The sequence below is a fragment of the Pelophylax lessonae genome, assembly GCF_965119305.1.
Source record: "Pelophylax lessonae genome assembly, chromosome: 3".
In the NCBI taxonomy this organism is placed as follows: domain Eukaryota; kingdom Metazoa; phylum Chordata; class Amphibia; order Anura; family Ranidae; genus Pelophylax; species Pelophylax lessonae.
Window position 1 is genome coordinate 314996632 of NC_138770.1, and position 14432 is coordinate 315011063.

Consider the following 14432-nt stretch of genomic DNA (forward strand, 5'->3'; position numbering starts at 1 on the left):
AGGCACCAATGCCTGATAGCTACAATAGAGCAGACAAGCTTTAGCAGCAATGTAGGCAAACAGTCTCCAATGAAGAAAACTAAATATTAAAGAGCAAAAGGAAAGAGAACAAAATATATTAGTCTTTCGCAAAGCAGAGCTAAAGAGAAGACATCTGTCTTCCTAGGACACTAGCAAAAGTGAGATATACTGGTAGCGGGAGAGGTTTTTCTGAGTTTTTTTTTCTATAGTCTTTCATTTGTCAGTGTCCAATCCTCCTGTAAGTGGCAATATAACCCAAAGATAAGACTTCCTAAATAAAATAGGCTTTAATTCATAAGCTGTACTTTCATAAGCTGTAAGAAAAAGTGATTTGATCTGCAGTTTTCAGTATCTTTCAGCTATCGTTGCAATACTACTATTTTCTGGGTACATAGTGAACCCTCAAGACTATAGTGTATGTTATCAGCTGTATTTAGTTAGGTTCTTAACAAAACTTCTGAATGCCATTTATGATATTGTCAGAAAGGTTTGTGTGTATGCAGCCTTACAGGTCTATAAGCAAAGATCTGCTCAAGTATTGTTTTTTGCCACACTTATGATTTCACTTTTACTTTTTATTCAACCTTTTATCAGTTTAAAACAAATGATGTATAAATTTGCACTACTGAAAATAAAGGTTTTATTCTCTGATTGGGATAAACCTTAAAAAACCCCAAACAAGCAGCTTTATTAGGCCAAGCTATACAAGAGCCTCCAAGGCTAATCTCCTCTGTGTTTATAGCTGCACAAGCTAGATCTTGGAAGGCTCCTATTATTCCTTTTGATTTGGTTAAGGTTAAACTGTCCTGGATAATCAATGAGAAACTCTCTGCCACCCTGAATGATAAATTTAAATGGTTTGAGAAAACCTGGGATGCCTAGATCAAATACCTCCCAGGGAATGACTGACTAGCTCCCCCACAAGATTTATAGCACTTCAAGGAGCAGTATGTCTGCGCAGCCTTAAGCCCCGTACACACGTACCGATTGTCGGCCGTAAAGATTCGGCCGACGACCGATCGGCCGATTGTAGGCTTGTTAGTATGATGCTTCCGACAGCGCATTTTCGGCCGAACAGAATCTGTCGTGCAAGCATTAAAATTTTTGTTGGCCAACACCAGAACGGCCGATTGTTCGCCAGTCAGTAGATTTGCAAGACTGAGCATGCTCAGAAAAGAAAAAAGTCAAGGAAAGTTAACCATCACATGACATCACTTCTGCAGTCGGCTGTTGTTGGCCGACAAAATTCGTGTGCAGTCTTTTGCACTTTTCAACAGACAAGACAGCCCTCGGACAAAAGATGGCCGATCGTTCGGCCGACGATCGGTACGTGTGTACGGGGCTTTACCTTCTTTACCATCTTTTTTTTTCCTCCTTTCCTAAGTAAGTGATACACCTATCTTCAGCGTTGCCTAGTAGGACACCTTGTTAAGGGTGCGGAAGTGAAGGTGTGCTCTGAGACCCATTTGACTCAGTCATTGAAATGTGGATATAAAAGCTTTAAGCCTTAAAATCAAAAACGGGAAGTGCCCCTAGACCTAAATCTGCCCCTTTTTGAACAAAGAGCAGTGACATGAAGTACATAGAGAATTTTTTCTCCCCCCCATCAACCTAGCAGGCTGAACCTCACAGATTGTTTTACTAACACAAGTGTTGTTAGTGCATCAACCTCCCTGCTGTGCTATTGTGTTTTGACATGGGGGATCCCCCCACCAGAACACACTAAGCAGATGCCAGTGAGATGCTGATTTTCCAGCATGCCCGCTGGGACAGAAGCCAGTTGTAAGACCAGCTTCAGTAGCACAGACTGCTGTAAACACGGGCCAAAAGTCGCCCGGCTCCTGCCAAACCAAACATCTGATTATGTCCAGATTTCTGTGCTAAAAGCGGTACATTCTTTTGCATGGAAATCTTTTGTTTTACATTTTAAAACTCACCTTCCCCTGTGATTCCCCGCCGACCTCCCGCTGTGTGCTCGGCCGATGCCGGCACCTGTCTTCTGGTTCCCTTCCCTGCGAGCGTTGCGACGCAGGGGGGTGGAACCGGCGGCAATTTAAAAAATGTAAATACACCAAATGACATAATACAAAGTTGTGATTCTAACGGATTACACTGTATCATGCCATTTCGCCACAGGATTGCACTTAGTGACTTTTCCAGTGCCCTGCCTATGCTTTTTTGTGCCTGGAAAATTGAGAACGACCATGGCGTCCAAAAAGCATTCTTTTTGCGCAAAAGCGATTTTAGACGAACTGGAAAACAGCGACAGCGAAACAGAGTTACTTGAAAAACTGAGCAATAGCGATTCGTAGGAAAATTCATCATCAGGTACGGAAAGTGACGACAGCGACGATTCTGATGTCTCTTTCTGGCACATAGCTCCGTTGGAAATTCTGAAGAATCATTTGATATACTTCCCAAATTCCACAAGCTATGTGCCAGAAAAAGAGACATCAGAATCATCGCTGTCGTCACTTTCCATTCCGGATGACAAATTTTCTCACGAATCACTATTGTTCAGTTCAAGTAACTCAGTTTCGCGGTCACCGGTTTCCAGTTGGTCTAAAATCGCTTTTGCACAAAAAGAATGCTTTTTGGACGCCGTGGTCGCTCAAAATTTTCCAGGTACAAAAGCACTGGAAAAGTCACCAGGTGCAATCCTGTGGTGAAATGGCATGATAAAGTGTAATCTGTTAGGATCACAGCTTTGTATCATGTCATTTGTGTATTTACACTTTTGAATTTTGCGCCGGTTCCACCCCCTTGCGTCGCAACGCTCGCAGGGAAGGGAACCGGAAGGCAAGTGCCGGCAATCGGCGGTGCACAGAGCAGGGAGAGTGTGAGGACGGCGGGGGAATCGTAGGGAAGGTGAGTAACATTCTGGGTAATCCTGAGTGTGGCTCTGGGTTACCGCTTCTGGTACTGAAAGTTAACCCCGAGCCACACTCGGGAATACCACCAGGGAGGTAAAATGAACCACTGTGTTGACTCTAAAGTTCTGTCAACCCCAGATCTCAAACCAGTGATTGCCACAAACAGATCTTCTGCATCAGTTTGCAAGTACTATCATAAGGAGCTGCCATGATTGGTTGGAACAAAGCTTGCCATTACTCTATTAAAGTACTAGTAATAAAAGAACTATAAAATAAAGGCATTGGAAAACAACATATCAACATGATAATTAACTGCTACACAGCCTGGTAACCAAAAAAAAAAAAAACTATTACAAGCCAGTCATATACAATATTGTGATAGTACACTACACATACTAGCACAGCAGGGCTTCTCTTTTTAAACTCCAGACAGATTTAAAGAACCACCACTTAAAAAAATGGATGCAACACATCTAGTTTGGGCCCCGTATTGGTCTCGATAACAGCCTCCTGAAATCTCCTGCACAAAAGCCCTCATGCATGGCTAGGGAGTGCCAGCACTAAACCAGTAAGGCTGCATGGCACTGCACAATGCCGTCCAGCCAACCTTAGAGGATTGCAGGATTTCTTTGGTACTTGGTAATAACCAGATCTTAAGTTCATTACGGTGAACCATTTGCTGCCTTGTTAGAGGATTCCCAACAGGAGTAAAGTGCAGAATGGTGATCCAATCAGTGTACTGTTGGCTCCATCAATGCCAAATCACAGGGTTTACCAGGTCCTATATAATATTGTATTGCATACATATGTATTTAAATCATGTAATTCACCTGATTTCCTGAAAGCCAGCATTACAGTTTTTAAAGAAGTAGACAACCTTTTGGGGAAAAAAAATGCAAATTTTTTGCAGGTAAAAGAAATATGTATTTTTTTTTCCCCCTAAGCAGTCTGCAAAGTTTTGCACCCGCAACCTAGAATCTCTGGCTCCTGCAGACACTCAGGATAGCTGTCTGCCCGTACATCGTATGGGCAAGTTGTTACCTGAGAGTAGGAAGAATCCATGAAGAGTGCTAACCAGCACCCTTGTATTCAGAACTAAAAGCGGTCAGCCTCAATGGATGACGGTATTTGTAGTCTATCCATTTACAGGAAACTGTGAATAAATGCCGCGGCCGTGAGGGTGGAGCCCCACATGCTCATATTGTTTTCAAACTAACAGCGGATGCAGTGTGCAGATGCTGGAACATGTTGCACACTACAAATGGGTGGAACATATACCATGTCCAAAGGTGAACTTATTCTTTAAGGTAAAACTGCTTATCCTTCCTGTTAACAAAAATTCAGTCAAACTCCTAATTACCATCTAAACAAAAATAATTTTCGCATAGCTGAAAATGCTTTGAAGCAAACATTACCTGCCCAAGAATGGCAGAAATCAGAGCTGTTTTTCCACTGCCCACGCTGCCACATACTCCAACTAGCTTCCCCTAGAAGGCCAAAATAAAAGACATTGTAAGCATAATATATTTGGCTTTTCTTCTCACATTGGAATACAAAAAAAGGAGTTAAAAACGGTCTTATAAGAAAAACATTTGTGTTACTTAAGGACTCAATTTGTAACTAGAATGGATTAATTTCTATTTGGCTTTCATGGCTAAAGTACAAAGCGAGGCTCACCTTCTCAATTTCCAGATCAATGTTGTACAAGGTCCTCTGTAGCCTTACGCTTGTTAGCTGGATATCTCTGCCTTCCTCATCTGGGCTTCCTTGTTCATCACTATCCACCAAGAGATGTCCTTTCTGCTCTGCCAAAACGGCTTGTGGCCCCTCTTTCTGCAAGTTGGCTTTCTCTTTCTTGCCCTTAGGCCCCTTCTTGTCTTTTTTCAGTTTAGGGGTAGCCTTCGGAGAGCATTGTGTACTGGCATGAGATGAGTCCCATGCCAAAGTGGCATTTTTCAGCTCTATGGTGACGTTTGGGCAGGATGGCTTTTTCTTTACCATGTGAACCTCTTCCATTAGAAATAAACTCTGATAGGAGGTTGTGAGAGAGGTGTAAAGATGAGACAAGCTGGTCAGATCAAGGCCACGCAGGAAGCAAAAACATCAGGCTATATAGTGGAAGGAAGCTGCTGCGGAGCAAAAAGGTAGCTCATCAGCTAACCACAGACTTGCTAAGGCCCAGGAGAATTTGTAGTATTACTTCCCCCTCCCAGAATCCCAATCATTTAACTTGTACTACGCTGCCACTTAGATAGTCTTGACAAACTCACTTACTTTGTTGGCCTTAAAATCAATATTAACAGACCAATTCTGAATGTCCAGTTTGATCATTTTCAAATTCTCAAAAGTAAATTCTACAGGTTAATGTATGAATCGGATAATGCTATAGCACACCAACCTAATTTTACTTTTAATTTGTGCTATAATTAATTACCTCAACATTTTGTCTGCAATCATGTACAAGACACATTATCTCTGATTATTAAAAAAAAAAATCCATCTTCTCTTTAGTCATTTTATACAAATAACTTCTTTAACTAAACCTAGGATGACTTGAAACTTACAGGTCTATGAGATACGACCAGCACAGCCCAAAATGTCTCGATTTGCTACAGCTGGAATAAATATGACTTGCTGTTAGTATGTGTATATAATTTTATTTATTAAGAGCTGGCATGCTCTAGTGGGCCTACATTACCTTCACAGCAGCCCATACGTCCCTTTGCCTGCGCCAAAGTTACTTTAACTGGCATGACATAACGCTAGGTACATATACCTAAAGACTGGTTAAGCACAAGAAAGTAAGTTTTATACAACATCTGGATTAACAAAGCCCATGTGTACTATACGGAGCCATGTGGCTCAACGATATGCAACTTAACAAAAAATAATAATTTTTAGAAAGGAGTAAAATATTCCTATTTGCATGGACCAATGCTAATTTAAATAGAAAACGCCATGCCAATTAACAAAAAAAAAAAAAAAAGCTAGCATATTATAAATAGTATACAAATGTTTATACACTGCTCAGAAGTTGATTTGGCATGCAGAGAGCTCAAGGTGTCAAGTCACACTGTCTATCATTACATACCTTATATCGTTCCATTGACACAGAAGCCTCTGACAGAGACTTGACCGAGAATGGAGTCACCTTCAGAGCAAAGGTCATGGAGTTAAAGACTGTAACAACTGTGAAGGCCTATGAGAACATAAAAATGTTTTTACAATAAGTGTCCTTTTAATTTTAATAAAATACAAAAATATATATTCAATAATGAGACATTCTTTAGAACTAGAAAATGATTCATATTTATTAGTTACACATCTAATTATCTACAATGCTCATAATCAGATACCATTGCGTCTAGTCTGTAATGTCTGAATGAAACCAGATATATCAGGCAACTGGCAACATCATATACAAGTAGGATAAAAAGTTAGGCATGGTTTACAAAGTTAAACCCATCTAGCTACATGTGTACAAATATATCTCTGCTGGGAATTCATAAACTTCAGACAGAACCTGACATGTATAACCTCTATCAGACCTTTTAATGAATTTGGGACCTATCAGTTTTAGTGATTACTAAAATGCAAACTAGTTTCACTGTGAGACCATGCAGACCTCTGGGATATGTTCCTAGAACAGTTCCTCCAAAATTTTCAGTATGAAGGCCACATTGTACATTTTACAAACATTTATAGTCAGAAAAGAAAAAAATAAAATAGGATTTTTGTACTTACCTTAAAATCCATTTCTCTTTTGTTCATTGACGGACACAGTGCTCCTTGTTCAGAACCATAGGGTTACTAAGCCCCCTACAAGAGGACTTCCTGAACTTCAGCAGTGTTGGAATCACCAACCCAGGGAAACATCTATCATTCAGCACCTGGCTTTCAACAGCCAGGCCGACAAAGCCAGCAATTATAAAGTAGGATCTAAGATTGTCCCTTGAGACAGCAGGTCCTCTCCCTAAGAAGCAATCACACCAGGTCGGCGTACTTATGCCAGTCCAGGGCCACCAGAATGACCAGAATCCCTTCTGCCTCAATCTTGAGCAGAAGCCACGAAAGAAGATTGAGAAGAGGAAAGGCGTAGATCAGACGATACTGGGGCCACCAGAGTATCTGTGGCATATGACAAGAGGATCCCATGACCTTGCCACAAATCTCGGTACCTTTCTGTTGAGCCTAAACGCCAACAGGTCCACCTCGGGGTGCCCCACTGCAGACATGTCCAATGAAAAACATGTCTGGATGAAGGGACCACTGCGCTTGGTCTAACAACGGCTGACTGAGATAGTCCACCTGCCAATTTCCACACCTGGAATGTATATGGCGGAGAGGGCCAGAACAAAGCATTCAGCCCACCAGAGAATATCGGCTACTTCCAGAGCCGCCAACACACTTTGTTCCGCCCTGGAGATTGAAATAAGCCACCGTCGACATTGTCAGACTGGGCCTACACTCGGAGCCCCTGAAGCTGATCCGTTCAGTGATCCAGGCACAGCCTAATTGCCTGAAGTTCCAAAACATTGATCGGCAGTCTGGATTCTTCCAGCGTCCAACAACCCTGAGTGGAGCTAAGCCCCAGAACACCTCCCCACACGCACAGGCCGGCATCCATCGTGACGACTGTCCAATACAAGAGGAGAAAAGTTTTGCCATACCCAAGAGTCAGAGTGAAGCCATCAGACCTAGGGAACCCCTGGTTTCTTGGCTCAGCCCATTTGAATTGTCTAGAGCAGTGGTTCTTAACCTTGTTGGAGGTACTGAACCCCACCAGTTTCATATGCGCATTCACCGAACCCTTCTTAATTGGAAAAATAAAATATGATTTTTTTCAAATTCAAAACATAGGTATATATTTAGCATGGTATATATTTATACATAGGTGCACAAAATGAAGAAAACCATTAAAGAACAAAACCATTGCATTAATACTGACCGCTGACCATTTGCATTAATACTGACCATTTTCATTAACACTGACCGCTGACCATTTGCATTAATACTGACCGCTGACCATTTGCATTAAAGCGGTTGTAAACCCTATAAAAAAAAAAAAAATAAAAAAAAAAAACCTGCAAGACAAAGGCATAATGAGCTAGTATGCATCGCATACAAGCCCATTATGTGTAACTTACCTTAGAACGAAGCCCCGACACGGACCCCCGGACATCGCTGCGGGCGCTGCCATGATCCCTCGTCGTCTCTTCCGGGTTCGGCGGCTCCGGCGCGCTGATTTGCCGGAAGAGGCGGCTCCGGCGCGCTGATTGGCCGGAGCCGCGATGACGCATGCGCGCGGGAGTGATTTTTCCGGCAAGCTCCCGGCAACTTAATTGAAGGTCCCCCCGGACCTTCAGAGCGCATGCGCCGCTCGCGCAAGTGGCTGCATGCACTGTAAATATCTCCTAAACCGTGCCGGTTTAGGAGATATTATTTGTACCTACAGGTAAGCCTTATTATAGGCTTACCTGTAGGTAAAAGTGTCAAAAAGCGGGATACTACCGCTTTAACACTGACCATTTTCATTCACACTGACCATTTGCATTAACACTGACCGCTGACCATTTGCATTAATACTGAGCACTGACCATTTGCATTACCAACCAACTAACCAAAAAAAAAAAAAGGCTCTTCTAACTTAAAAAAAAAAAAAAAAAAATTGGCATACCAATACTGCACACTCACTCACTGTGTATAACTGTTATACACAGTGGGTGGGCACCTTTTTAGTAAAACACTCCTCTGCAGAGAACACCACACCACTACATTTACCTACCTTAGTCCTCCTGATTCTGGGCTGGCTGCTGCACTGGCCTAGTAGTGCGTGGCCTCTGGGCGGCCTGCTCTGGCCTGGGTTTGGTGCCAGACTGGTGTTAAGCACCGTACACACGTACCGATTGTCGGCCGTAAATATTCGGCCGACCACCGATCGGCCGATTGTAGGCTTGTTAGTATGATGCTTCCGACAGCCGACAGCGCATTTTTGGCCGAACAGAATCTGTCGTGCAGGCATTAAAATTTTTGTTGGCCGATTGTTCACCAGTCAGTACAGATTTCGGCCGACAGACAGCAGATTTGCAAGACTGGGCATGCTCAGAAAAGAAAAAAGACAAGGAAAGTTAACCATCACATGACATCACTTCTGCAGTCGGCTGTTGTTTTCCGACAAAATTCGTGTGCAGTCTTTTGCACTTTTCAGCGGACAGGACATCCCTGGACAAAAGACGGCCGACGATCGGTATGTGTGTACGAGGCATTAGACTCACTCAGTGAGTCACTTAAGTGAGCCACCACTCACTAAGCCTCCTAATAGGCCTAGGATTTGGACCTCTCTCCCCTCTAGTCTTTCAGGTCCCCGCTCTCACTCTGCTCAGTCTGTCCTTGTCCTTGCCGTCAGTGCACTGACTCACAGTGTGTCAGTGTCACATGACATGTGAATCCCTCCGCCAGGTCCGGGCTCTGTACTGTGGGGATGTTGTGTGTTTCCATGATGACGGCGCGGAGCGGGAGCGGAAGGACATGCCCGAAATTGGAAAAATAGTCCCTGACAGTGAAGTGGTACTAGCGGAGGGTGTGCGTGTCATCAAGAATCATATGAGTCCTCCGCCGAACCCACAAAACTGACTCACCGAACCCCTGGGGTTCGATCGAACCCAGGTTAAGAACCACTGGTCTAGAGACTTAGGACACTTGTTCCATTTCACCAGGATCTCCCTCCGGAGGTACCTCGTATGGAACTGTGCAAACGGGACTGCCTTGAAGGGAGACACAATCAGGCCCAGCACTCGCATGCAAGTCCAGAGGGAAGACCTCCTACGGGACAGCCACAGATGAATTAAGCATGCAACTTCTGGAGTTTGTACCGAGGAAGAAACACTCTGGCTAGAGCTGAATCCAGAGTCAGACCCAGATAATCCAATTTTCTGGATGGAATCAGGGCAGACGTCCGATAGTTTATAAGCCAACCGAACTCCTTCAAGATTTGTATAGCAAACTCCACGTCATCCAACGCAGATGAGGACCCTGCTTGCAAGAGGAGGTCGTCCAGGTAGGCCAGCAAAGCAATCCCCCACTGACATAGCAACGCCAAAACCAGAGCCAACACCTCCATGAAGACCTGAGGAGTGGAGTAGAGACCAAAGTTAAATGCCACAAACGGATAGTGCTCCTAACCCACAGCGAAACTGAGAAAACGCTGGTGTCAGACATATTTTAGAATGGTAAGAGTTACCCCTCCACATTCAGGGTAAGAGAACATCTTACTCTCCACACCAAGGAACCAGGTGGGCACCACTCCAGACAGAGCCCCCTCACCACCGAAATAGGGGGCTGTCAGCCAGGAGGAACTCTGCGACTCTGGTCAAGACCCGGTCGTAAGAGACTTTGCGAGGCGTTTAACTCACAGGCCAGCCCCCATCCAGTGGGGCTGTGTCGCGGCTGACCCATCGCAGTGCTCTGGTCTGTGTGCGCTCACTGGTTTGACTGGGGGGACCAGTGGATCTAGCTATCAAGCCCATCCCCCAGCTTGGCAGTTGATTGTAGATCTTGCATAAAAAAACAGGAGAATAAATGCCATTTAAAAAGAAAAAAACATTTTCAGAACCAAAGATCCTGGCAGGAAGCTAGGTCCTTGCTCCTTAGTAGAAAAAAAACTGAAAGCCTATTAGCAGACAGGGGCATGTATACCAGATAGGACTTCCCACAGGCAAAGTCAAGTTGTTTCTTCCCAGTGTCCTACTCCTGTAAGGGGAGATATAACCCTATGGTTCTGAATATGGAGCGTTGTGTCAGTCAATGAACGAAAGCGCCAGTAATTTTGACATACCTGTAATTTCTATATCTTGGGATTACAGAACAGGACACAGACTGAATAGTCATGCACTATGGGTTACAGGCTTGTACCTACATTTGATTGGACACTGGCAAAGCTTTAGGACACATTCTCTGGGTGCCTCACCTATAACCCAATCCCACTCAACGAGTCCTCATTTTGTGGCAAGCGATGAAAAACTTGATTTTTGTATTTACCGTAAAATCCTTATCTCTCAAGTTCGACAGATGCAGCTCCATATCTTCTTAGACCATTGGGTTATGCTTCTCCAATCAGGAATAGACACTAGGCAGAAAAAAGATAACAAGCCTCTGGGTGCTATCCCTGCAGGCATAACCCCAACACACTCTGCTACAGCAGCCAGTTTCGTTGCAAGCAGTGTTTAGAAGACAAAAAACCCCACACACTCAGAAGAAGAGGGGCGGATGCTGCATCTGTAAAACTTCAGAGAAAAGGATTTTAGGGTAAGTACAAAAATCCAGTTCATCGACAGACGCAGCTCCATATATCTTCTTTGACCATTGGAATGTCCCAAAGCAGTATTTTCATGAGGGGAGGGAAGACAACGCAAAAATAACGTAATTCTCCAAAGGCTAAAACGTAGCCAACCAGGTAAAATAGAGCTCAACCAGGAACAACTGGAACTCACCTGGCAAAAACATACACCCTCGAAGAGAACAAAAAAAAGATTCTCTTTAAACAGCAACCTGCAAACCCTTGCGGCCAAAGGAGGCATCCGAAGATGCCAACACAAACTTTGTAGAATTTCGTAAACGTATGCTAAGACGACCAAGTTGCTGCCTTGCAAACTTGCATCACTGACACCTGATGGCGAAAAGCCCAAGAGGCATTCAGTGCTCTAGTAGAATGCGCCTTCACTGGGAAAGGAGGAACCTGACCCTTCAGCGAATAAGCCTGAACAACCGTCTGCCTGATCCACCTGGAAATGGTCGCAGCAGATGCCGCCAATCCATTATGAGGTCCCTCAATAAGGACAAAGAGTGCTTCTGGCTTCCTGAAAGCCCCAGTAACCGCCATGTAAACCCTGATCGCTCGACCCACATCCAAAGAACGCAAAACTATTTCCTTAGGATGCTTGGGGCAGAGTGAAGGCAGCACGATGTCTTCCTTCAAATGAAAATCAGAAATCACTTTAGGGAGAAAGGATTGATTTGGTCAGAGTACCACTATCTCTGTGGACCACTAGATAAGGTGAACAGTAGGACAACGCCACAAATTCAGACACCCTGCGGGCAGAAGTGATAGCCACCAAAAAGGCAACCTTCTGAGACAATGAAGGAAGAGGAATCTTCTGAATGTTTTTAAAAAGGAGGCTTTTGAAGAACAGATAATACCAGATTTAGATCCCACGGAGGTAGCAGGGACCGCCTCGGAGGAGCCATATGGCACACACTCCCTGAATGAAGGTACGAATCAAGGCATGCGTAGCTAACAAGCGTTGAAAATATCGCCAAGGCCGACACTTGGCCTTGGATAGTGCCCAAAGCCAACCGCTGTTCAACCCCTTTTTGCAGAAAGACCAAAACTCTAGCAACCGAAAACAAGCGAGAGTGCACCTTCAGCGATTCGCACCATGAAATGTACGATTTCCAGGTACGATTATATATCTTCCTGGGAGTCGACTTCATAGCCTTCAAGCGCGTAGGAAATCACAAAGTCAGAAAGACCTCTATCCCTCAACACCTGGCTTTTAACAGCCATGCCATTAAAGCCAGCGACTGAAAAGCAGGATGGAAGATCAAACCTTGAGACAGCAGATCTTCCCTGAGGAAGTTTTCAAGGAGCATCAGCGACCAACCTTACTAGGTCTGCGTACCAAGACCGGCGAGGCCAGTCTGGAGCCACCAGAATGACCGCAATCCCTTCCACCTCTATTCTGCGTAGAAGCCTCGGCAGAAGTTTTTAGCAGAGGAAAGGCATAAATCAGCCGATACCGACCCCAAGGAGCCTCCAGAGTGTGTGTGGCGTCGGCCAGAGGATCTCGAGATCTGGCTACGAAACTCTGCACCTTCTTGTTGAGGCGAAAAGCAAACAGATCGACCTTGGGTGTCCTCCACCAGACACACAGGAGATGAAACACCTCTGGGTGTAGAGACCACTCCCCGTGATCCAACACCTGGACTCTGCAGGTATGGAGAACTGGCAAGCGGATTACCTGAGATGTGCACAGCAGAGAGCTGGAACAAACTCTTCTGCCCAGGCCAAAATTTCAGCCACCACCCTGGCCACCAAAACACGCTTGGTGCCCCCCTGGTGATTGATGCAAGCCACAGCCGTGGCATTGTCTGATTGAATCTGAACAGGACAACCTTGCGGACGTTTTGTCCAGTGGCTCAGACAAAGCTTTATTGCTCTGAGCTCCAAAACATCTATCGGTAGTTCGGACTCTTCCACTGTCCAGGTTCCGGCACAGAACTTCCCCACAAGAGGCTACCTGTACAGAGCCCCCGATGGATGGGGATGAGCCTGTGAGTGGGCAAGTCTCTCTGGAATGCGATAGACCTGGAAAGCCCTGAGTCGCAGCGTGCCACCTGACTGGCAGCACCCCCATCCCGGGTGGGAGGTGGTCTGTGCGGAGTGGCACCCACCTGGTACCATGCAATGGTGAGTAATACTGTCCCCCCAATCCTCTGGCGGTCTCCTCAGGATGGACGTGGGCCCCCTCCCTGGAATGGTTGGACCCTTGGTTCCCCTGGCCTCTGGGATACTAGGCCTACCCCTCCAAGTCTTTTCCAGTACCCATAGCAGGTCCTAAAATGTGGGGGGGGGTGTAAAATTGCAGCCGCTGTGTTTTCTTCTGGGGTGGCCTTGTCCTCGTCATGACGAGGCCTAGTTCTGGACTATAACGTGCTCACGCTCGCTGGCCAGGCTGGGAGACCCTAAGGATCTAGAATATCCAGTCCAAAACCACAGCCGGCTGTTGCTTGCAGTTCTCCAGGAACTCTAGTGAAAATAAAAAATAAATAAAAATCACAAAATAACACCCTATTATAGCTAAGACCGAAGTCACAACAGGGAACTAGGTCCTATTACTAAACTAGGCAGAAACAAACTGGTTGCTGTAGCAGAGTGTGTGGAGTTATGCCTGCAGGGACAGCCCCCATAGGCGTGGTAAAGTTTTTTTTCCTGCCTAGTGTCCTATTCCTGATTGGAGGAGCATAACCCAATGGTCTAAATAGATATGGAGCTGCATCTGTCGATGAACTATAGAGAAAGTAAGCCAAGGGATTGAAGGAAGGGCGTCCTGCACTGTACTCTAAGATATGGAATTTACAGTTATGTGAAAATTCCTCTCATCTTAATCGTACAGAACAGCACACAAGCAGAGTATTCATACACCATTGGGTGTCCCCAAACGATTAGATGGGTGGGCAAAAGTTAGGCAAACAGAACTGTGCCAACGGGGCAAAAAAAAAAAAAGTGTAAGAACGCCCAACCTGAGAGTGCTCCTGCAAGAACCTTGCGGCCAAAAGCTGCATCAGCAGAAAATGTTTACGTCCACCTAGTTAAACTTTGAAAAATTAGAAAAAGATGAACAGGTGGCGGCCTCCCACAATTTGGCAACAGGCGCTCGTTGCCAAAATGCCCAGGAAACTCCCACTGATGTGGTGCTCTGAGCGCCTAAAAGCACAGGAAATTCCGCTTTGAGAATGTAAGTGCTTGCAATCAGATTGTGT

The 14432-nt window shown here is 45.0% G+C and overlaps 1 protein-coding gene across 1 annotated transcript in view; it reads right to left on the bottom strand.

The window, feature by feature from the left end:
• The window catches only part of ABCC5 (ATP binding cassette subfamily C member 5), a 273035-nt gene that overhangs the window by 164589 nt on the left and 94014 nt on the right, over positions 1–14432 (bottom strand). The window contains exons 10-12 of the mRNA XM_082249426.1: positions 5986–6093; positions 4572–4922; positions 4310–4381 (exon numbers count right to left, since the gene is read on the bottom strand). Coding sequence (XP_082105552.1) covers positions 4310–4381; positions 4572–4922; positions 5986–6093 — 531 coding nt within the window. The remainder of the gene's footprint in view (positions 1–4309; positions 4382–4571; positions 4923–5985; positions 6094–14432) is intronic.